The following is a 23,455-nucleotide window of genomic DNA, read 5'->3' on the forward strand; positions in this document are numbered from 1 at the left end:
GGAGGGGTTTCTCCTCACACGCACCCCCAGCCGGGCCCGGTCCTGCGCTCCCACACACGCACACACACACTCCGCACGGGGCATTCCTCCTCATCCAGCCCCTTCCTTCCCTCCGGGCCGAGCCCCGCGGTTTTGTCCGACCCCCGGGAGTTCCCCCCGGGCTGGTCTCCGGCAGGCACACATCCGCCCGGCCCCCTCTTTCAAGGCACCGCGGCCTGCCCCGGCTGCGGGGAGCGGGGGAGGCGGGCGCCAGGCCGAGCTCCCCCGCACTCGCTGGCCCTTGCCGGGACAGCCTCAGCCTTTTCCAGGCCAGCGGGGGGGCGTTTCCTTCTCATCCCATCGCAACTTAGTTGCTCCTCCTTTGGCCTGCCGTATCGCTGCCGAAGAGGTTTCCCTCTCCGTTTCCTATCCCTGCCGGAGCTCCCTCTCCAGCCATCCCGCTCCTCTGTTTCGTCTCTTGTCACAAGCTCTTGGGGGCAGGGAGCGTGCATGCCTCCATCTGCACGGTATGCGGGGTGGAAAATAGGACACCGAAGACACTGAACAACAGAAAGAAACAGAAAACTAAAATAGTAAGGTGCCAGGAGCGGTGCAACTCTGGAGCCTCAGATAGTCACCAGTCGTGCTGTTTACCCCCAGACCTTTCGTAGCCCCATATCAAATCTCGCGTTCCCTGCATTTCCGCAACACATTTCATTGGGAATTTTTCTCACAGGTGAAGGTCAACAAAAATCCAAGATCAGAACAAGAACTGATCCCTCCCTGCACATTCCTCAGCCTTCCAGAAACACTGCAGCCAAGGGCCTGTTCGTGCTCCCCTTCTCTTAATGCAAAAAAACTCCCTCCAATACGAAAAGGTGAGCAACAGACTGTATATTACCATACCTACTAAATACAGAATAGTTGGACATTCAAATTTCAACACGCCTGGACTTCCCTCTTCTCGGCCACAGCTCTCAACAGAAACATACCCTTGCTGGTACATTGCTCTAACTCCCTGCCATTTATGGCGTATACAACACAGCTTTAGGGAGAAGTGCCTGTCTCAACTGCACGTGCATTTAAACAGCAGAGCCTGTTCCTGACAATGCATGAACAGCATGAAGCAAACTGTAACAGATCAGAAGCTGAGTTCTAGGTCCTTTACCTAATCCCAAAATCTCGATGTCAACACAAGGGGATAAATAAGATTCCTGCCAGGCACTCTTGTTCTCAAACACCTAGGAATAACATCTATATACTAGAAGTTCAGGAACCTTCCATGCTACTGCGCCTCATGTTGCCAGAAATTAAAGCCTATGAGCACCACATAAGTGGAATGGAAAGCAGGACGGCTCTGCTGCCAGGGAGGCTGGGCATTAATACTGGTCCTCCCAATACAGAGGAACTTGTGGAACATCAGTCTTTCCTACCAAATGCCAACAGACCAATATAATCTTATTAGCTAATGCCAATCACATAGGACACCATCCTCCTTCCCTCTAATTAACCTTACCTTGATACACTTCTTCAAAGCCTGGACACTGGACTTGGAAAGAGTCTCGAAAACAGGTTTCTGGAAACTCAGGGCCAGATACATCATTAAGCATACAGGACCATACCTTGCTTGAAGCTATATTCAGGACCTGGCCGCTCTACAACATATAGCTTTTTCCTCCTTGGAGCAAAGTGAGCACATATCAGGAAGCCAGGAGACTGATAGTCTGAAGAATTTGTTGTTTTGAAGAAGTTCAGTGCAAAGAGGGGAAGCGTGGGATTAAATCATTTTCAGCGTGATACTTGACATATATATGCAGGACATTTATACTTCCTCTTTTGGTTTCCTTTTGAGGAAGACAGAAGCTCGGGAAAAAAAAGGCGGGGGGGGGGGGGAAATGCAAGACATGCAGCCACGACTGCCTCTCCTTCTGCAGCTGTATGCAATACACTGGTCAGTGGTAATGGAGTGACTGAATACCTCTATCTATATTTATTATACACCTCTTTGTTGCATCTTTTCTGCAATAAATGCCTCCCCGCTTTTAACTTAGGGAACATAAAGTACTGTGCCTTGAGAGAGGAAGGCTCCTGGGAGACCTGTTTCATGGCAGGCCCAGCATTTGCATATTAGGCCTCGATGATTTTTGTTACTTTCATTATATTTTATTGTGCATAACAACATAATGACAATAACAATTAGCTGGAGGAAATCCTGAAAAAAAAAAAAATAGGAACGAGAAGGAAACTTATCCCCTGCTGCAGTAAATTGATGTAAAATTCGGTGGAGTGACAGTGTTGAACATTTACCAAAAATTTGCTCAGCATTGTCAAAAGAAGCATCACACAAAACTACACCAATGACAAAAAGGAAGCATAAAACCCTTATGCCACACAGTTTAGTAGATTAACTCTTGCTCATAATGGGCTGCATTCCCATTTCAATGTTTAATGAAACACTTAGAAAGACAAAGCACTAATAAATCAATTCAGAAGTAGAGTCTGAAACCATAACTGCTTCTCTTTTCTGCAGACGCTGATTTTTTTGGTGGGAGCTGACTGTGTGCCTACATTAATATAGATGCCTATTTATGTTACCTCTGCCTGGGCAGTTTTACAATGTGAAATCCAGGAAAGGGGAGGGGGGGGAGGAATCAATAAGCAATTACACTGTGCAGTACCAATTAAAATAGATTTTTTTTTTGGTGGCTCTAAAGCCGTCACTTAGCCTGAATTTACATATAGTACCATCAGACAGACATAGATGCTAGAAGTGGAAACTGCATATTAACCTCACCAGTTCATGTCTCCAGGGCAAACCACCAATGTCTCCAACGGTCTATTTTTTACAGTCCAGAACCAGAGCTAAGCAGCTCCAGTAAGGAGGACCCTGAAGCAAAGAAGGTTGACTCCTACGAAGGAAAACTTCTTTTGACTTAAAGGATGGCACAAAAAGGACAGCTCCTCGGAGGTGCCTCATACGGGACTCCTGAAAAGGCAGGCTTATAGAGAAAGGTTTCACTGAGGTTCTTTTTGCAAAGACCCAGTTCTCCAGCCTCGCACCCGAAGCTCACTGAGGAGCCGTTGCCATCTGCTGGCAAAGCCTTGTATGGCACCTCTCCTCCCAAACCCTCCCCGCTGGCAGTTCAACAGCGAGGTCCTGCTCGCACCCTCGGTCCCCTTTTGAAACAAGCATTTCGGAGGGGTGTCAGATAGTGGACCTCTGGGCTGCTCTGCTTGCTCAACACTGACCGCCTAAGGGTTCAGATGCGGCGGTCTGAGCGGGGTTTGCACCGCTATGGGCACAGCGTAAACAAAAGTAGGAAATCAGCAAAAGATGGTACTTTTTTTACTCCCTGATGCCAGATTTATCACGCTGTGTTGCTTCTGATAGCTGGTATACTTCAAATTTTAAGCATGAACAAACAGTGAATGTAATAATTTTTTTTTCAGGAAAATTTCCCTTCACAACATTTCAGGTAGGATCATCAGTCATTAGAGCAACTTACCTGTGAGTGCAATGGATCTCCTGCAGACCTCAAGTAAAGAATAGATAGCTTTGTAAAATTGTGTGCTCCAAGTCAGACATGATGGGCTATTAGCTGTGTTTCGCCGATCTCCATCATAAAAATTAAATGGATAAAGAGTCTTTTAACTTTTGGTACTTACAAGTAATCAATTTAAAACTAGTGATAGAATGCACCAGTATTTAAACTTACCATAAATTGCTATGCCACCTGCCGTTCTGGCAAAAAAAGAGTCAGCTGCTTTTGGAAGGCAACAGCCAACCTTTACGCCTTGCACAGCTGGAGAGGAAAGGCACAGAGGAAATGATTCCCAAGGCTAACAGAGAAGACAGCTCATTTCCCAAATATGCATATAAATTTGTAACTCCTGAAGAACGGATAGGACCTTGACCTTGTGTCAGGACTGGGGTAAGCCTGGCTCTGCACTCAAGCTTAGCACAACTTAAACCTTCCTGCCTTCCTGATTTTTTTGTAGTACCCTGCAATTCCATCCAGTCAAACTCACCTAAGCACTAACAGCTGCTGCTTAGTTCAGCACCCTTTGATCCTGGGGAACTGCTCTAGCATGAGATTCTTCTGAGCCAGCTGAGAATGTGGGGGGGATTTCATTATTTACTGAGATTCTACTTTTGAGGGAGCTGAAGATAGTAATGATACCCTGAATCAAATCCAGACACGTGTCTATCTCCTTGCCCATCCACTGCATTTTCCAGCCAGATGCTATGCTGATGCTACCCAGCTTCACTGCAACATGGATGCAACCTGCTTCAGAAACCAATATGACCAATCCAATGGCCACTAACAGACATCTGGATGCAACCCTAATCTGAAAAAAAACCCATGAATTTGTGCTGTGCTCCACGTTGCTATGCATTTCAAAGCCTTTTACCATTTCATACCTTAAAATAGGCACATGATTTGCTCCCTACAGACAGGCAGCTTGTTCTGCATGTAGTTCACTGGAAATCCTGGAAATGCATACAGGGCTGGTCTATGCTTTTAAGTCACTTGGACACAAATACAATACTTTGCTGACTTTGTTGAGACACAGATAGCTTAATCTATCAGAGCTTCTACTGTGACAGCTTATTACAGTTCCTAAACCTGGATAATCCACATTGCAGTAAGCATTTTTATAGCACTAAGCTTTCTTTCCATATCAGCATAATTAAAGCAGCAACCTTTGTAAGGACAGATGAAGCTGCTGTACATTCTGTCATGAGTTTCCTTCTTGCTCTCTGCTAGAATCAATGTCCTCTGATTGGAGGGGGGGGGATTAAAAAAAAAAGTTATTTGTTATTAGGGTAAAATCTAAAGAGATGGAGAATAACATTATTTCTCATCACATTTGAGGATTATCAGTTACACTGAACAGATCTTAACGTTCTGACATGATACATAATTCAAACAACATCATAATACAAGCATTGCTGAAAACCTGTACGTTGTAACATTTGAGAAGCCACAGAAACCAACACTTTCTCCTTCCCATACAAAATTAACTACCAGCAAACTGTTCTTACTTTGCAAAAGCTTCTCCATACACCTTGATCTCTTCAGTTCCTTCTTAAAGTAATTTTCTAAAGATCCCTTATGTTGCCAACTTATCAGCTGCCAAACTCCCCCTGGAACTTGAGGGAAACAGGACAAAGCCAGCAAAAGCTAACACCTTCTCTTACACGGATTTACTAGACCACATATTGAAGATGACTTGGAAAGAGAAATCTGCTGGTATATTGGTATAACCAAAAAAGAGTTGCTCCTTGCCCAGAAATTGCTCATGCAACACAAAGCTAATGCTGACTGGTTCCCTCTCCATTGCTGAAATTTGATTTCTTTGGAAATGGCAGCAGACATTATTTTACTTCCAGCCAAGCTATACAAAGCCTGCAAGTATTAGGAACATACCCACGACTTCCATAAAGCTTAAAACTTTCTCTCATCGTTTTTTGTCCAAGAAACAGACCTGCTGATGGCACTAGTATTAGTCTAATAGCAGACTCCGAAGACTTAAAACGCTATGTTTTTACACCAGTGCTTGGACCACTGTTGCAAGGGAATAAAGCCTTGAATATCATAAGATTGCATTCTCTTCAAACACAAATAAGGAGATCAACTAGAAAAAGAGGGTAGAGGACCGAAAGAGGAGGTTAATTTCATAAAGCTTTACTGCAGGGCCAGCAGTAGAAGAAAAAGGCAGGCAAGCAGGGAAGGAACAGCTTTAAAAGAAATAATGGGAAGACAAAGAATGAAATTAATTGGGGGTAGGGGGGCAGATTTCACTCTTTACAGTCAAAGCACATTTGCCCATTGAGTTAAGGCTAGATTCTGGCATGTTGTTCCTGAAGACGTGAAACTTGGAAGATGCTTGCAGCTGTAAAGCAAAGCTTCAGAATGCTGCTGTACTTTCTTCTCTGCTTCTGGACTACCTCAGAGGTTAAACAAACTCCCAGCACAAATTATTGCAGTCCCTGAGACCCCTTCATCATGCAACCAGGCTGCTTGTAGAGCATAAAGAGGCCAGCATCTCTAGAGGGCTCAACACTACACAGCTGCTCCCCAGCGCTGGAGGATTTTGAGGTAGATTTAAGGGTTACATCCAAACAACTAAATTGGCTTAACTATTTATAGAAAACAGACTTTTGGCATACTGGTGTGCTCTGGCAAAATGCTGTGACCATAAGCAAAGCAGAGTAGCTATTCTTTACCAACACAACACTTAAGGTCTTTCCTGAGTGCGGCTTGGCTACACACAGTTTCAGAGCTGCAGGCGCAGACCATGCAGGGCAGGGCCTTTGTTCTGTTCTGGGTCTATACAGTGCCTGGTTCACAGAAATTCTTGTTGGTGCCTAGCTCTCTTACTGCAGTCAGTGAAAGCATCGCTGAAAGAAATGTTTTCCTCTCCTCTTATTTTAGGAGCATCCTTTGAAGCAGAGCTTTTAAAAGGAGTGCACAACTTTCTAAATCACTTGACAAAACTGTTCTGTGTGTTGGTGGCTTTCCCAGTGCTAAGCTATTGCACCAAGGGCAAAAGACGCCCCTATGCAGACAGACCTGAGGCCTGCACAACATCCTCCTGGCAGCTCACATCTCCCACAGCAGATTATGTGGCACAGTCAGTCCTGCCCAGGGAGTTTTAGGGCATGAACAGAACATGATATACACAGCTCCCAGCAGCTGCACAGCCCTGCAGTTTCTCTCTGGCTCTGAATGAAGACAGCTCCCCAGTACGTAAGCAGTAACACCACAGCAGGCACGTGGAGAGACAGACTAGCACGACTCAGACCCCAGACTAAATGTGCACCTTTGCACAGTGCTGACTTTGGGTCATCTCTACAGCTGCAAGTACCCCCACGCAATATTAAATAATGCTAAAAAATACTCTCTTCCCATCAAATGTTCCAATGATGCAATTCCTAGGCAACAATGTTTAGTTTATGAATGAGAAGAGCTCATGGTTCATGGTGTGGAAACACAGGAAAACCTTCTCCTTTAGCATACAAGGCATGGAAAGCAAAGGAAACATTTTTGCTCTGCGAGTTGCCTGAGGATAGGCACGTGAAAGGCCTGGGAACAAACCTACGGAAGAAATGCACCTTGTTCAGCCAGTCAACAACCTGAAAGCACCTATTAGCAAACGCCAAACTACCAAGTACTCCTCAGGACAACCTTGCAAAGAAGAGTGGTTTCTCTGCCTGTTAACATGTCTAAGAAGCAATAATGGTGAAAGCTAACAAGTTGTTGGCTCACTCCCTAAAAAGCACCCACCGACCATCACTTTGTTCATTTGCACTGGCAATGCCAACTCATCCAACAATACACAATACAACTTAAGAATTGCATCCAAAGAGAGAAAACAAATTCCTCATATAATTAAATAATCTTTATTTTATAAAACGTAATACAAAGCATCTACACCATTCACTGGTGGAACATTAGTTGCTATTACACAGTAATTCAAACACAAGTTGTTATTTCACACTAGTTCTGCAGTTTCCTTTTACAATTTGCTCTAGCCATTATGGACTAGCCTGAGGACAGGTCCCACCATGTGCTCCATAGCTTGAAAGTTATACTTCTTCTGGGTCTGTGATTCTATGCTGGAGCCCACTAGACAGACTACGAGGCCTTGCTCTGAGACATCATTGCTAGCTCTACCTCATAAAGCCATTCCTAATTGCTCTTTTATTTTCTGGTGCCCTTGTTTAACTTCTAAAGCCTCAACATTGATCACAGTGCTCTACTTCTTCCAAGCAAGCTTCCCCCCAGTTCAAAGAAGGGGACCACTCAGCCATTAAGTGCATTATCTTTCAAAACATCGTCACACAAGGTGTTTCATAGATACCTGCAGTCACTAACTGACATCTTACTCACTTGGGCAGGTATGGGCTGCACAGCCCCCACAGAAGGGCTGTAGCCATGCAGTAAGCTGTACACCAAATCTCAGCAGAGGTCAGAGTCCAAATCATCACGACTGCTCAGGAAACTCTTCTTGGTGGGCAAGTCAACAGCCGCACTGAGAAATTAACAGGCTGTTTTCACCTACATTTCTTCAGGACTTGGACTTGCTGCTGAAAGCCCTTATTCCCTGGTCAGGCTGGCTGCTGAAACTCTTTTGGCTCCAAATTTACTGTAATCCTTACTAGAAAAAACCCACCAGACATCCTTTCTTCAACCTGGGAGTCCACCTGAACAAGCAGCATCACGGCTGATTTTTACGCGTGTCTAGCTTACTCCTTTTGACTCCTACCCATAAGCACCACTGTAAAACACCTTGGACTCCTGCTTTTGTGAGGCAAGCCAGATGCTGGGAAGTGCCATGTTCAGGTAACAAAGTATTGATGACGGGTCATAGTGAGAAGTGCTTCACTCAAAGCAACAGCATTTTGCCTTTATGCAGCACAGCTTGACACAGACCACCAAGTATTCATCAAAGGTGTCTTACTGTTAACAAATTAAAACACCCCGAGAGGTAGCTAATACTGTACCCACTTAATAAAGTGGGTAAGCTGAGGCAAAAAGGCTCCTTGACATGCCTGACAGCAGCAGCAGAGCTGGGAAAGAACCAGCAAGCCCCAACCAGCCCTTCTTGTCTCCCTTCAAGGTTCAATACTCATATTACTGCGCTGTGCTAAATGAGTCAAGTTTCCTTTTCAGGACCAGCTCGCCCATCAGTTGGCTCTGCTAATCTGAAGTGCTTTGGGCTCTTCAGGTCTTTGGCTGCAACAGGCAAGGCTCACAGCAGAACTGGCACCTGAGCTGCACTGGAGGCCTGGTGCTGAGGCTCAAAATAAATGATCATAATAATGACAGCAATAACAAAGGAACAGTGCTTAAGAACATACAGTGAAATAAACACCAGAAGCTGCCAACTGGGGGACAGTTTCTCCCTGCAAATGGGACCAGATAAGTAACACTTATTTTTTTCTCCCAGTGAGGTTCACTTTTTTGCTTAAAAAAGGCCAGATTCTGTGCCTCTCTCTCCTTTAATTATTAGGCTGTAAAATGCTCACTTTTATAAAGTGACCCAGATCCAACCAGGGAGACAGAAGTGAATTCAAAGCCCAGGGGTCAAGGCATCAATTCAGATGATGGAGAGCCAAGGTTAAGTCTCTGGCTTGAACAGAGCAGAGGACAGACTTGAAGCTGGGTAGCTCTTCCACCTTAGCCACCGTGTTTTGAAGATGCATGTTGGCCACTCCTCAACCAGAAATCCCAATTTGGATCAGAGGAAACACTCTTGTCAAAACTGGTATCTATGGTCCTGGGGAAAAACATCAATGCTAGTTTCAAGTGTTTTTCAATCATTTTTCCATAGAGCTCCCAGACATTCACCTACAGTACCCCACTATCCCCAAGCCCTGTGGCAGACTCTGGGTTCAGATTTGCTGTCTGAATCCAGGGTGACACTTTCAAGGGCAAGAGAAATATACAGCCTTCACTACAAATCAGGTTCTGGACCCTGTTCCCTTTAGATTGCCCAAACCGGCAAGTACAGATTGTTTGCAGATTGCTGCAGTAAAACACCCTGCATTTACTGTTCTTATTTTTAAAAGTTACTTACAGCTTGGGGAAGGTATTTGTCTGACAATCTCAAGGCATGCCATTTGGTCTCAGGCTGGCTCCACACTATGCCTGCATTTGGGCCAATAAGCACAGCAGAGGGAATTTTGGCATTCTGCAGACAAATCAGGGCTTGGTCCATCAGCCAGAAAACCACTTACTGGCAAGTCCTGGTGGGGCTTCTCATAACAGAGAGTGTTGGTCACTCAAGAGCTAAAAGCAGTATTTGGAGGGTGTGGGTGGAGGTTTAACAGTCAGGGATGAAGAGGAGATAAAAAGTCAGAAAAGTGTTTCCTATCAAGGGCTGTGTCTTTGGGTGTGAATACAGAGCACCTAGTCCTGCAAGGCGCCAGTGCTAATTAGAGCTTCTGGACACTACTGAAAACCAAGTTATCAATATGCTATTAAATAAGTTATTAAAGGGAATTAGCAAGGATAGGAAAAAATAACCTACCCAAAAAACCTGTTCTTTCTAGAGTCACCCTCTAGCTCAACCACCAAAATCGTTTCTCCCAAAGGAAACACAGGGATAATGAACAAAGTGCAGATAACAACCATCATTTTGCATTTATATAGCACCTCTCAAGTAAAGATTTGAAAGTGCATAACACAGATGGATCAGCTCCATCACCCCCAATTCACAGATGGGGAAATTAGGCACAGAGAGTTACATGACTTGCCCAAGGTCACATAACAAGTTGGTGGAAGAGCCAGGAATCCCAACTCCAATGAAACACTAGAAAATGCTTCTTCCTAGCAGTATGAAGAGTCACTCTAGCTGTCTAGACGGTACAGGACACTGAACATGAAGATCTATTGTTATTTTCTCCTCTCTTCCAAGATTCTACCAGTGCTGAAGGAGTTAGCTACTAACATTGCTATTTACACCTGCACTGCTGGACTAGTTAAGTTTAGTCTGTAAAATTAGCCCTTCTTTCACTCATATAATTTAGCGTATGCTTACGTACACACTGAGCCAGCCTCTGCCAGGCCAAACACTGCAGGTCCAATGAATCCATGGCATAGCTCCATGGATTTCAGTGGAGTTATGCCAGGGATAAATCTGGCTCCAGAATTGCTAACGTGTGTTGGCTCCTCTCCCGACAGTGGCATTTCAGGCACGATCCCCTTCTTGCCAGATTGTGAACTCGAGGAAGTCTTCACTCAGCATCCAGTCAGTGGTTTTTCAGATGTCCATTAGTTTTCAAGTGTAACTCATCACTCCTCCGACTCCTCCAAGCACGGTACTTCTTCATGCTCTTCCTCCTAGCGAAGCGACAGATGCTGACCATGAAAACCCAGGAGACAGCATACATGATGACACCACCCAGCTTAATGTACCACCTGGGCTTGGGAGAAGCAAGCTCACAGTACATCAGCCAGGCCCCCACTCCAATCCGCACCCCAGTGAAGAGGACCACGAAGAAGAAATCCACCACATCGCCTGTGAAACTGTGGTAACATCCCATTTCCTTCAGGAACCAGCGGGCCTGCAGCAGCGGGTTAGTGATCTCACTACCAAAGATGACGGCATTGACCTCCGCAGCTGACTCCCCGAGTGCCAACGATGCTGTGATGCCCAAGATGCTCACCAGATGGTGGGCCAGCATCAGGGCACCCTCTGCCTGGAAGTACACACACCAGGAAAGGTCGAAGAGGAAGTAGCCCAAGCTAAGGCACAGCACATGTACCTGAAGAGTTGTGTTTGGTGATCCTGAAATATAAAGACACCAGACAGAGCTTTAAAGCATGGAGGCAACAAGCAGGCAGGATCTGAGACAAGGAATGGGTATTCACCTTCAGCACTGGCAGGCTGGTATTAGCTTGTACTGATCACAGCTCAGCTGGAGAAGTCAAATGAGTCACAATACTATAGTTGTTAGTCTAACAGCTGCATGCATGTAATGGCCACACAACGTGATCACACGCTCTGCCAGATTGCAGCTGGGGAGGGCCATTACACTAGCAAAATACAGTACCAGTCTCTCCATTTCTCTAGTACTTTCCATCACAAAGCAGCTCAGCTATCATTACAATCATCATTCCTCAAGTGGGCTGGATACTGAGGTGGTAGGAGAACCCCACTTTGTGCCATCACCCATTGGGGGACTTGGGACCATGACTTCCATTACTTACCTGGGTGACTCAAAGGCCAGGGACCATCAATAAAGCCAATGTAAGCAGAGAGACAGGTAGCAAGGATGCCATGGGTCAGTGTGACCAGCCTGCAGCTCCATTCATAATTCCGGTGCTTGTAGCGATGGCAGAACCAAGCATAGAGAGAGAGCCAGGCGAGCAGACTGCAGGCTACCCGCAGAGGCAGAGTGAACAGCATCCTGTCACAGGAACAGAAAAACAAAATGCATCAGAAGCTCTAGCCTTCAGCAGGGTTAGCACAACCCAATACAGCATTTCACCCATAACCATCCCAGCACTGAGCATACAGTGCTGTTTCCTGATGGTGTTGCTTGCTCCTGACAGTTTTTCTGCAGAGGAACTGCAATTCCTCTGGGGAAAGGCCTACATCAAAGAAGCGTATCCTTGAGAATTAGGGCAGATTCACCATGTGGCCACCAGCACACAGACCCCCACCAGTGTCACCTCAGCTGTGGGAAGACGCACTGAAAGCAATGACCTTGTAAGCTAGTGAGTTCCTAGCCTGGTTGAACAGAAAACATACCATGACTTGGTAAAGCACCTTGGAGGACTTCCCCAACCAGTCTACGATGCAGGATCTGCTGGGATGTGTTAGTGCTCATCTGCACTGCCTGAGGGACAGGCTGAGGAGCACCACATCCAGCAATAAGGCTTTGATCCAGAGCTACACCTGCCCCTTCATTTTAGTTCCCTGCCCATATATCTGCATTTGACTGGTCTGCTTGTGTTGCCCCACCTGACCTACTCACCCTGTCATGCTGTTTGCTAGCTTGGTTCCTCCTCTCCTGAAACAAAAAAACAAGAAAACCCAAAACAGACACAGTCTCTTGCTAGGTCCACTGCTAATCAATCTTCCCAGTGCAGTGACACCAATTGCAAATAAGTCAAAAGAAACACAAAGGCATTGCCATCTCCTCCTGCTACTGAATTTTAACCTTCTAGCATCAACACATTTCCAGGACAATTTGGGGAAAAAAAACCCACTATAAAATCCCCTTGTCCTCCCCAGGAAAACTTCCAGTGAAACAACATATAGTTCAGGCTTCTTCATGAGTGTGCGAGGACAAAGCTCAGATTAGAACAAAGCACCCCCCAGCAAACGGTGATCGGATGAAGCGGCCCACCACCTTTGGGAGCAGCCAAGCACTCACAGCCAGTCCCTTTCTTACCCCTGGCTGCAGTCCACGAGTGCCCCCCGCCCTGCCCTGCACCTCTCCTCACCAAGGCACTGGATGCTCCCTCCTCTGCAGTTTGAGAGGAGCGAGACAAGGTGAAAACCACTTTTCCCTCCTAACTGCAGACTTCATTCCATCTCTTCTGGCACCAAGACCTCCAAATCTTTTTGATACAAAAGGATTAGAAGCCATGCCCATCACGATTTTTTCAGCAGTATTTCTTTTATACACCTTCCCTCACTCACTGTGCAATACAGAACCTCTCAAACAAGCAAAAGACATACTGCCAGAACAAAATTACAGGGCATAAACATCTGTGGAGGATATTGCTTTTGTTGCTAAAAGCCCCCCCAATACTCCAATATCTACATCTTGTTCCTATATATAATACCTTTCCATGAAATATAAGATGTGTGTCATTACTTCTGAGCATTCAGGGAAGCGCATCGAAAGAAGTTGAGTCACGCTCTGGGATACGTGAGTTTCCAGTTGCATAATAGCAAAAGCACCACTGGTCCTGCTGGTACCTTCTGACCAGCGTGCTGGATTCACTGTCAGGGTTGGGGAACACCAAAAGGACTACACGTGATGAGGAGTCAGATTTGCAATACCTAACCTTCCTGTTTGGCCTCTTGCAAGTATGACTAGGAATGACTTAGGAGGCTGGGTAAACAAAACCATTACAGTATAATGGGCCTCAGGAACACAGGGAAATGAAATAAGGATGTGATTAACTGCTCTGAGCAGGTGTTTCCATTAACATCCCTGGTACTTGAGGTCCGTAAGCATTTAGAGTCAGGGCAAATAGGGCAGGAAGAATTCTGATGTGACAAAAGGGATTGACCAGCTGAAGAAGGCTGGTAGAAGGAAGAGGAATGACCTTTTAAACATTTTGAGGCATTTTCCACACCCACTTGTGAAGAAGATGTTTCTCCATTCCCTGGAAAGAAAGATGGGGGCTACCTTCCAATTGCAAATCAGAGCTCAGTATCTGTCATGAGCACATACAACATATATTGCACCTGTGATTTACGCCTGCCCCCACACACTGGAAAGGGCGATATCCCTTAAAAACATCAGTAGTTCTAATCATTTGTACCACCAGTAGCAATGGGGTCACGAATGAAAGCAGGCTCTGCAATAATTACATGAGCCTAAAAACCTAGTCCAGAACAGCCCTGCCCTCCCCGAAAGAGCTTAAGAACTAGATAGCCACCTCCAGCAAAGCACCGTTATCTCCTTTTTTTTTTTTTTCCCCTGGACAAATGAGAAAATGGAGGAGCCCAGGGAGCCGAAACAACGCCCCCCAAACCACGGACACAGCCTGCCCAGCCGACCCGAGCCCTCCCGCAGCCAGCAGCCTCCCTCTCCGGGATGCAGCCGCCCGCCCTCCCTGCCGCCCCGCGGGCCTGGCGACGAACGAGCCCCGCTCCCTCCGCGCCCGCCGGCCCCGCTCTTCCCCAGCGGCTGCCGCAGCTTTGCGGGGACCGGCCGCACGGAGCCGCCGGGCCCGGGCCCCCCGCCGCGGGGGAAGGTGCCCGCCCCGGGGAGCGCCCGGCGGCCGCGGCCCGCCAAGCCGCGGGGGAAGACCGCGGGGCCGGGCCCTTCCCGCTCGGCCCGGCCCCGCGTACCCACCTGGAGGGACGCGGCTGCTGGGGCCGGCCCGGCCCGGCCTAGCCTATCTGCGCCGCCCGGGAAGAGGAAGCGGCGGCGGCCGAGGGGCACCTGCTGGCGAGGAGGAGGGACGGCAAGGGCGGCGGGAAGGGAGCGGGAGGGAGGGGGCCGCATCGCTCCTAAACCCAGCCGAGAGGCTGGCGGCCTCGGGGTCTGGCCCCCACTGCTCTAACTGGCGGGTCTCTGTCAGGCGGGGAGGACCTCGCTTCAGCGCCCGGGAGGCTGTTGGTCACCGAACGAGAGGCAGGTCAGGTTCTCACCCGGCACACGCACCCACACAGAGCATCATCGCTTTAGTCTGTGGGCACGGGAGATCAGTCCCACGCACCCGGGACCCGCTCCAGTCATCTCACGCGTCCCGAGGAGAACGGGCACGACCACGCGGCTGCAGGCAGACCTGGGCTCGCTCCGGTCACACCCAGGCAGCGCCTGGCGCAAACCCGCCGTTCTGCAGAACTTGCAAAAAACCGTGTCAGGATAGCACCCGCTTCAAGGTAGCATACCCCGCGGGGTTTAGCATCCAGGCACAGCACAGAGCTTGCAGCTTCAGCAGGCTGGGAAAGCACACAGCCCTGCTCTAAACGTACCCTCTCATCCAATGCTTATGCAGCAGTTACAAAGCCTAGCAATTTCTTCTCGCTACAAGCATTCAGTGCTAAACCCCATCTTTTCTCTCGCCCGCCTTCATCTGCATCCACGGAGCAGCAAAATACAGGGCTTATGCGGGACACCTAAAGTAGCTTACAAAAACGTTCCTCCAACCAACACACTCACTCCTTTCGTAAGCTGCAATCAAAACAACCTCTCACACCCAGAAGTAGGGTTGGCTTTTTTCCTTCATCCTGTCAAGTTTTACCTTTTGAAATACAGGTGGTGGCAGTTGCTTGTCCTGCCTCTTACAGCACTTGTAATAAGCCTGTTTTCAACCGGATCTCTATCTTACTTTTCCAGTTCAGGCCAGGCACAGGTTCCTATTGCTACAAGGTGCTCATTCTTCAGCTGTTTCAGCACAACATCCTCACTAGCATTAATAGTGCATTTGCTTCTCATCTTGCTTTCCCCCACCTTTGCTAGACCAGGCACCAGGCCCCCTCCAATAGCCTCAATAATAACTAAGATGGAGATGTTCTAGTATTAAGCTTCGGATAAAGAAGTGTTGACAGACAGAAAGCTATAGGGCTAACATTGACTCATAGCACAGAAACTGAGCAGCCAGGAAGAACAACAGAGATGGTCACGGAAGAGCACTCTGAAAGTCCTAACAAGGCAAGGACCATTTAATGCCCAAGGTAGAATATAGAGAAGGAGTTGTGGGTGGTTTTGTCCTAGATCATACAGTGTGCAAAATTTGCATCTAGCAAGATGCAAGGCGGCAAGTTAAATCATCTCCCAGTAGATTGTACCAGAAGTTAGGTGCAGCTTATACACTAATTTTCTTGTTTGCTTTGTGCAGAGTCAGCCATTTAAATAGGCAGGCTGAGTTGCACTGGCTCAGTTTGTCTGCAGATGAATACCATTCAGCAAAACAGCTCAGGACAGGAACCTCTGCTCACACTGCTACCCATTTTAGTATAGCTACATCCTCCCTTAGCAGTACATTCTTTCTTCTTGTCTTCTTTCTGTACCTATTCTAACAAGAGCTTACAGTACCAATGGGTCACAGAAGGTATTAACTTGCCAACATTGGGAAATTTCTTGTCCAAAAATAAACTGGAAATACACAAGAACTGGAAATACACGAGAGCCCAATGGCCTTCCTCAGTGACAGGCCAAGACTGATGCTCACTTTTTGTGGCTGTAAAAGCCCTCAAGGATATTTGACAGATAAAAATCAGGCACCTGTATTAAAAATTACATTCTTTGAAATGTTAGCGAATAAGAAATCTGATGGGATACTGATGGTGGAGCCAGATGCTTTTCGAGCATCACATTAGAGAGTTTAACGCTAAAACTATCCTTAGATGAGATGTGGTGCATGACCACCTGAGGGCACTTACTTTGCTTCAAATCTCACAGGATAACTACCATCAGTTCTGTTTTATATGCAAGCAAGCTGGGTGCATTGGATTATTGTGCCTCAGCTGAAGGAAGAGAGTTTTCTTGTTGGAAGCCAAGCCCAGACCCACCTCCACTCCAGACAGCAGAGTCCTGGCCCAGCAGTGGCAGGTTCTCAGCTGGAAACAGCCACTCAGCAGTGGCTCAAGGACATCTCATAACACCAAAGGTGTTTTCACGCTTTCAATTGCTTCTCCAAAGATAGTGTAGACAAACCACCTTGCAACCCAAGCCTTCTGAATTTGTCATTCCTAGGATGAAACGCAGCAACAGAGAGGCATTGGTGCTGCAGAAAGAAAGGGAACCTGTGATGTGGGCCATGACTAGAATTTAACAGTTACCCTGTGACCTCGTGTCTATCAAGAGAAAACACCTCAGTTTAATGGCCCATTCTTAAGTTCCCTGCGATATTGACCATGATTCATTGGCAAGGCAGGTTATGGGTAGATTAGTCACAAATCTGAGCTTCAGCTGACCCTCATCTATCCTTCACATCTCAAGCCTGAGCTCCACAGCACATGGCTCCATCTGTGCTTGTTTCCCCACCAGCTTACTCCTTCCTGAACTGCACGAAGGGCATGAGCCAGAGCTTTGTCAATGACTACTAGCCTTAGCATGCTTAGGCTACCCTCAAGCCTGTTTTCCTCAGCATTAACTTCAGTTGCCTCCTTAAGACCTGGAACAAAAGAACATTACAGCAACCGTTTCTTTTTAAAAAGAGAACATAACTTTATTAGAAGTCTCATCACTCGTCGGATTTTTTGGAAGAGCACAGTGACTCTGGCAAGACCACACCTCACGAGGCCAGCCCTCCACAGCCATGCTGGCAACCTATCAGGAGTGCAAGGCTCCTGTTTAGAAAAACATATTAGCCTGCTAACTTGCCTGGATTCACAGCTGCAATGCATTCAGAGGGCACGTCAAAAGTTAGGTTATTTCATGTCATTTTCTAATCTCTCCAGACACCTTATTCTAACCCTCAGCCAAGGCAGATATCTGCCCTGAACAGTGCCAGAGTTAGTGGGATAAGAGGCAAGGAGGAACTAGTAAGGCTGCATCCCCACAGCAGCTGTATTCCCTCTGCTCCCCTCCATCTCTGCAGCAGGGGTGACACCTCACTTGAGCACGAGCCACACAGGCTGCTTCAGGGTCTCTTTAGCTCCATAAAGAAGCTCCTCTAAACAAGGTCTTTGAAAGCAGGAAGGAAAGGCAACCAGCCTTGCTAAGCCTGAGGGCAACACAAGCCCATTTTTTTCTCAGCTGTAAGTGAGGCTTTTATGGGAGAGTAAGTCTGAACTGCAGCCTTAAATAGAGCGAAATTCACATTAAAACCCCAGGGGGAATGTCAGAACATAATTCTGAGAGGTAAAGAAAACAGGAGAACTGGTCCATACTCCGAGACCTGCTGGTATGGGAGCAGATGTTACACTGAGATCTGCCTGAACATTAGTCACCCCTGAAAATATAGTCACTTAGACTCGTTAGCCATGCATTCAGCTTAAGTGGCTTGTAAATGAGCCAACCTCAGAACAGAAAGAGCATCCAGAGAGGGCTCTTCTCTATCATCTCTCACCCACAAAGTGCCTGATTTTTTTTTTTTAAAGCAATCCAAGGCTAGGTGAACACCTGCTTATGGAGTTTATTGGCACAAGTCTAATTTTTTACTCTAGTTTGCAAGGGAGTTTGCAAGGGCCTGAGTCAATCCCAGTGAAGTCACACTGCTCTAAGATCAGTATCTGCTTGAATGCAAGTATTTAAAAAAAAAAAAAAAAGTATCATTAAAAATAATGAGGTAAAACATTGTCTCACCTCAAGTACCATCACTTCACACACTCAAAGGACAACTCCACTATACCCCTGCAAGCACTTGAATCTTGTTCAGAGGCTTTCATCCAAGTAACTTAGTCAAGCATGTTGTCCAACTCCAGGATTAAGGGAGAGTAAGGCTCAGTAAATTTTTGCTAGGTCACACCCCTACCTGGTCCCACTGGCAGGAAGACAGGATTTTTCACATTTGATTTTCTGGCTCTACATTATAAAATAATTCTACCTCCAAAATGAGTACAGAACATACAGATTGTGCAATTATTGGTTGTAGACTGAATAGGTCTGGCATTGCCACCCTCGCTGAGACTGTACCGTTGGTGGAGAAGTCAGGGAATCAGAGTTCAGTAGACATGTCAGGTTCCTCAGATTTCCACGCAAACCCCTCTTTCTTCAGCTCTCCCGTGTTCCTAGCACTCATTCATCTCCTCCAGGGGTAGCAGACTACTGCCAGTGCCAGAAAGTCAATTCCACATCACTTTTAGGAGATCTTTTCACAGGAATAGTCTTCAGTAGCCAGGACTCTAGCCCAAGGGATTGTCATCCACAACCCATTAATGAGCTGTCAAGTGCCCGTTAGTTTTCATGGGTGCATTCTTACTCCTCAGGCTTGTCCAGGAATGATATTTTTTCATCATTTTCCTCCTCACAAAGCGGCATATTTCAACCATGAAGCCCAAAGATACAATGTACATGGCCAGGCCTCCAGCCTTGAGGAGCCAGCTGGGATCAGGGGATGTCACCATCGCGTACAGGATCAAAGCTCCTACCCCGATTCGCAGCACCAGGAAGAGGAACACAAAGAAGAAATCCACCATCTCTCCCAGGAAAGTGTGGTAACACCCCATTTCCCGCAGAAACCAACGGGTCTGGAGCAGTGGGTTGGTGATCTCGCTCACAAATACAACAGCATTGACTTCTGTAGCAGAATTCCCGAGCCCCAGCACCATGATCATGCCACAGATGCTCAGCGTGTGATGGAACAGCATTAGGACCCCCTCTGTCTGGAAATATAGGCACCAACCCAGGTCAAAGATAAAGTAACCCAAGGTCAGGGACAGCACATGGATCTGAAGAGATTTGTTTGGTGAACCTGAAATGAAAGATGTACATAAGCCTGGGGTCTTATTTAAGACATTCTTTTACAATATGCAGCAATAAAGGTTGTGAGTATGCCTCTTTCCTCCTTAGTTTCCAGCCTGATCCTATGGGCTAAAACTTCAGCCTGCCCAGCATACCCAGGCAGGCCATCCCATCCTGCCACACTTCTGTTTCTCTTTCTCTCTCCACCCTTTTAGAAAGCAGGGATGGAAAGCCTGACCCCCATCAGCAGAACTATTTGAGATTTAATGACAGAAAACAGCAAACAAAACCCCACAGCCAAATGCCAAGAGTTATTACACCCTGAAAGATGTGAACAGCACTTGGTCTATTCTCAACACATTGCTACAGCTAATGCTGCAATAAACTCAAGCTGCCAACCTGAAAACCTTCAATATGTACATGGATAAAACAAACAAACAAGAATAAAAAGATTAACATTAAGAAGTGGTAAGGGCTGGAGAAGAAGTAAGAGAGTTAAAATCCTGCCCCAAAAACATACACATAAGAGAACAGACAACAAAAGCAATCAGCCCCCCACTCCATCTGTAACAGAACCAGAGGTGTCCACACTGCATGACAAGGACATGTGTCAGGGTAAGACTCCAAACATACCTGCATGGCTGAGAGGCCAGGGACCATCCAAGAGAGCAACGTAACCAGAGAGGCAGGTGACAATCACCCCGTGCAGCAGGGTGACCAAGCGACAGCTCCACTCGTAGGAACGGTGCTTGTTCCAGTAGCAGAAGCAGGTGTACAGAAACAGCCAGGCAACAAGGCTGCAGGTCACCTCGAGAACAATGGAAACCATCCTGCTGAACACAGAGTGAAGGCGTCATGAGCACAGCAGCCCTCTCGGCAAGGGGTGTTCATGCAGATCATCTGCCTCAGTATCCACCCCAGCCCACTCACAGAAACCCCAGGGGAAAAAAAAAAAACCAAAACCAACAAACCAAACAACCAAAAAACCCAAACACCAAAATAACCAACCAAACCCAAAACAGCAAACCACACACGAGCAAAACAAAACAAACAGCACCAAAGGATGCCTTGTACCCTTCCTGTGAGCATGTGTTCTCCTGAGCCCTCTTCAGCACCATTCCCCTGCAAGCCCCTCCTCATTACCAAGACCCTAACGCATTTGGGGAAAAAGAAAATCCCAGCGCACACACACCCCCGAGCCAAAGCGTCTCAGATCGCCCTCAGGGGCCGGCAGACGGAGCGCCGGGGGCCCGGGACACCCCGGGGGGAGCCCGGCACACCTGGGGGACCAGACCCCCTTCCCCCGCAGGGCATGGGGCAGAACAGGCACCCCCGGCGCGGCCCAGGGCAGCGCTTGCCCCGGGGTCGCCCAGCAGCCCGGCGTCCTCCTGCCCGCTCCTTACCCCGGCCTCGCTGCTGCTGCTGCTGCTGCTGCTGCTGCCGCCGCCGCGGGACCGGGACCGGGACCGGGACCGGGACCGGGACCGGGACCGGGACCGGGACCGGGACCGGGACCGGGACCGGGACCGGGACCGGGACCTGCCGCCCGGCTGCGGGCTCCGGGACTGCCCGGGAAGGGAGGCGGTGCCGGTGCACCCCGAGAGGCTTTTATCTTCCTTCCCCTCCTCACCCCGCCCCCGGCCGGGGCAGCTCCCCGGAGGCTGCTCCCCTTGCCCCCAGCCGCTCCCCATCCCCGTTTGCTCTGCCCCGCTTACCTACCCCGGAGGCGAAAAAAGGATCCGAGCAGCGCGGCTGCGTGCCCCGGGGCAGGGAGAGGGGCCGTGCTGCCGGGGGACGGTGCAGGGAAGGGGAAACTGGGTAGGCGAAACGAGGACAGGCGTTTGGAGTGTGTCAGCCGGGCTGGTACCTCCGTCCAGCCTCAGCCTTCCCGCTGTAAGAGTCCCAGAGGGTCCCCGGACTTTAATGTGGCTGAATGTTCTCTCTGATGAAGGAGACTAAAGTGGAGAATAAGGCTGGATCAGGCAAGAGGGGAGGTGCTTTTGTCCTGCTGGTGTTGTGTTTTTTTAAAAAAAAGCGTCCTGGAGTTCTCTTTCAAGTTTTGTACCGGTTTTGAAAACAGCAGCTGAGTGGGTGGGCTTCTGGTGCCCACCTTTGTGTTGTCCTGTGCTGACTGCAAGGAGGGGAGGCTGAGAGAGCAGCCGGTAAGTTTGGGACTGCTTGGGTCCAGAGCTGGGGAGTGGTGTGGCATGTGCTGGGAGATGTGACGCAGAACACGCAGAACAGGATGAGCGAGCGAGGAGCTGAGCTGGGGCTGAGCACCAGGGCCGGGCAGAGGCAGGAGTGAGTAACCAGGAAAGGGCTGTGCTTCCTCCAAGCCCTGACAGCATTCTCAGCGCTGGTACCATGTAATTTCTGTTTATTCATTTTGCTTGAAAAACTATCTAAAGGAGATTGTGTGTTGCAAACAACCCAAACCCTCCCTACAGCCAAAAGCTCTATGCCAGGAGTGAAACCAATCACTCAGAGCGTAAGAGGCCTCATCTATGGTCACTTAGGCCTGTCGTGTGTGCTGCACTCCGTAGGATGTTTCTCTGTGTTATAAAAACTCTGCTAACACACTAAAATATGCTTCTAGTTGAATTGTGGATTATAGGTTGCTCTCATATTTGAGCTAGAACTTCCTGATTTTTCTCTCCTTTGCCAGCATTTTGGCCCCCATTCTGAAGCGAAGCCCCCAGGCTGTGCAGGCAGGGACTCCCGGCACAGAGAAAGGGGGTCGCATTGCAGCTCGGGCACTAGTCCCTGCTGTCATCTGTAAAGGTGAGCCTGAATTTAAGCTCAGCTACTGAAGGCATTGTATTGGAGTGTTAGGATCTATGCTAATTCTACCAGGACTGTAAGTCCCAAGGCCGTGAGCATCAGGAATGATGGAGGCACTTGATGGGATCATTTGAACACTTAGAAATTCTCAAAGTCTCCCTTCAGGCGACAGGGAAAACTGGGAAGGGCAAGGAACAGAGCCCTGTTCTCCCAGCTTGCACTCATTCTCCTCACAGGTGGAAAGCAGGGAAAGAAAGGGGAATGAACAATAAAATAAAGTAAATACCAACAGCAAATTGTTAATTTTCCAACCTTTCTCAGTCTTGCCTGAACTTGCTCACTGCTAAACATCATGGATGTATCAGGTACCCCACCTCCTACCTGGCCTGTACACTCGCTTAGAGCTCTGGAGTTGCTACAGCAGTTAAGTGGAAAAGTCACCCTTGATGTCAGTCATTAATAGGAGTGCATCTCCTATATGCACTCTAGCATCTGTCAACAGAAAGGAAAGTCAGGAGTATTTGTCCATTTTATATGCTGAGGATGCCAGTTCGGTTGTCTCTGGCTGAGAAAAAGAGCAGGAACTAGAGAGAGAGAGAGGTCTACCTGCAGACAGACCTTAACTTCCAAAGGCATACCATGTCCTTGATTTGATTTTGGAGCTGAGTGGGATCTGGCTCATTTCTCCAGAGAGCTTGTGAATGACCAGACCACAGATAAAAATAAAAGATGAATGGGGTTGCACCCCTTGTACTCACAAGCAATAGGGATGGGACCCACAGAGGTGTTTTTAGACAGGCACGCAGCTGACAGCTGGCTCTTCACACACACATGGGCTTCACGTCACTGATGCTTAAGTCCCAACGGTGGAGGAGCAGAGGAGTTCTCCTCAAGAGAAGAGTAGGGACAGAGACCGTGGAGACTGTTCAGGCACAAGGGCTGCTTTGGTAGCAGATCAGGTCGCTCAGGAGATTATGTGAGCTCTTATAGCCACTGTGAGGCACATCTGCTTGTGAGCAATTGTTCCCTGCATTGTTTATCTATGGCTGTGGGAGGTGACTATTAGACTTGGAAAGCTGGAATTTCCTGCTCTGTATATTTTTAATCCCTGAGATGCTCCTGTGAGGCTGGAAGTATTCC

General features: G+C 47.9%; 2 protein-coding genes across 12 annotated transcripts; both read right to left on the reverse strand.

The window, feature by feature from the left end:
• Positions 1-7,371: 7,371 nt before the first annotated feature.
• LOC128141584 (TLC domain-containing protein 5-like) lies at positions 7,372-18,841 on the reverse strand. Of its 6 annotated transcripts, XR_008235121.1 has the most exons (4): positions 18,437-18,633; positions 11,703-11,902; positions 10,535-11,280; positions 7,372-9,267 (listed from the first exon to the last, which is right to left on the reverse strand). XR_008235121.1 is itself a non-coding variant. In XM_052786497.1 (3 exons), exons 2-3 carry the CDS (start codon positions 11,899-11,901, stop codon positions 10,742-10,744), a joined length of 738 nt encoding a protein of 245 aa, XP_052642457.1. In that variant the 5' UTR covers position 11,902; positions 18,767-18,841; the 3' UTR covers positions 7,372-10,741. The 6 variants fall into 6 exon arrangements, 5 of the variants coding, with proteins under 5 accessions (XP_052642457.1, XP_052642454.1, XP_052642453.1 ...); XM_052786497.1 differs by lacking the exon at positions 18,437-18,633 and adding an exon at positions 18,767-18,841 and having other exon boundaries at positions 7,372-11,280; XM_052786494.1 differs by having other exon boundaries at positions 7,372-11,280; positions 18,606-18,670.
• LOC128141582 (TLC domain-containing protein 5-like) lies at positions 16,905-21,465 on the reverse strand. 6 transcript variants are annotated; one of them, XM_052786491.1, is made up of 3 exons: positions 21,254-21,465; positions 20,168-20,364; positions 16,905-19,544 (listed from the first exon to the last, which is right to left on the reverse strand). In XM_052786491.1, the coding sequence occupies exons 2-3, from the start codon at positions 20,361-20,363 to the stop codon at positions 19,006-19,008; spliced, it is 735 nt and encodes a 244-aa protein (XP_052642451.1). In that variant the 5' UTR covers position 20,364; positions 21,254-21,465; the 3' UTR covers positions 16,905-19,005. The 6 variants fall into 6 exon arrangements, with proteins under 6 accessions (XP_052642451.1, XP_052642450.1, XP_052642452.1 ...); XM_052786490.1 differs by having other exon boundaries at positions 20,168-20,367; XM_052786492.1 differs by lacking the exon at positions 21,254-21,465 and adding an exon at positions 20,990-21,103 and having other exon boundaries at positions 20,168-20,367.
• Positions 21,466-23,455: the final 1,990 nt, after the last annotated feature.

Source organism: Harpia harpyja, chromosome 4, assembly GCF_026419915.1.
Source record: "Harpia harpyja isolate bHarHar1 chromosome 4, bHarHar1 primary haplotype, whole genome shotgun sequence".
Classification (NCBI taxonomy): Eukaryota; Metazoa; Chordata; class Aves; order Accipitriformes; family Accipitridae; genus Harpia; species Harpia harpyja.

What these genes read in the sequence shown, in the direction of transcription:
- LOC128141584 (XM_052786497.1), bottom strand. Translation starts at nt 11,901, where the DNA reads ATGCTGTTCACTCTGCCTCTGCGGGTAGCCTGCAGTCTGCTCGCCTGG. An exon ending in CTGGCCTTTGAGTCACCCAG is followed by an intron (nt 11,281 to 11,702) that starts GTAAGTAATGGA and finishes TTTATATTTCAG; the next exon opens with GATCACCAAACACAACTCTT.
- LOC128141582 (XM_052786487.1), bottom strand. Translation starts at nt 20,652, where the DNA reads ATGGTGCTGAAGAGGGCTCAGGAGAACACATGCTCACAGGAAGG. An exon ending in AACACATGCTCACAGGAAGG is followed by an intron (nt 20,365 to 20,608) that starts GTACAAGGCATC and finishes TGTGTTCAGCAG; the next exon opens with GATGGTTTCCATTGTTCTCG. An exon ending in CTGGCCTCTCAGCCATGCAG is followed by an intron (nt 19,545 to 20,167) that starts GTATGTTTGGAG and finishes CTTTCATTTCAG; the next exon opens with GTTCACCAAACAAATCTCTT.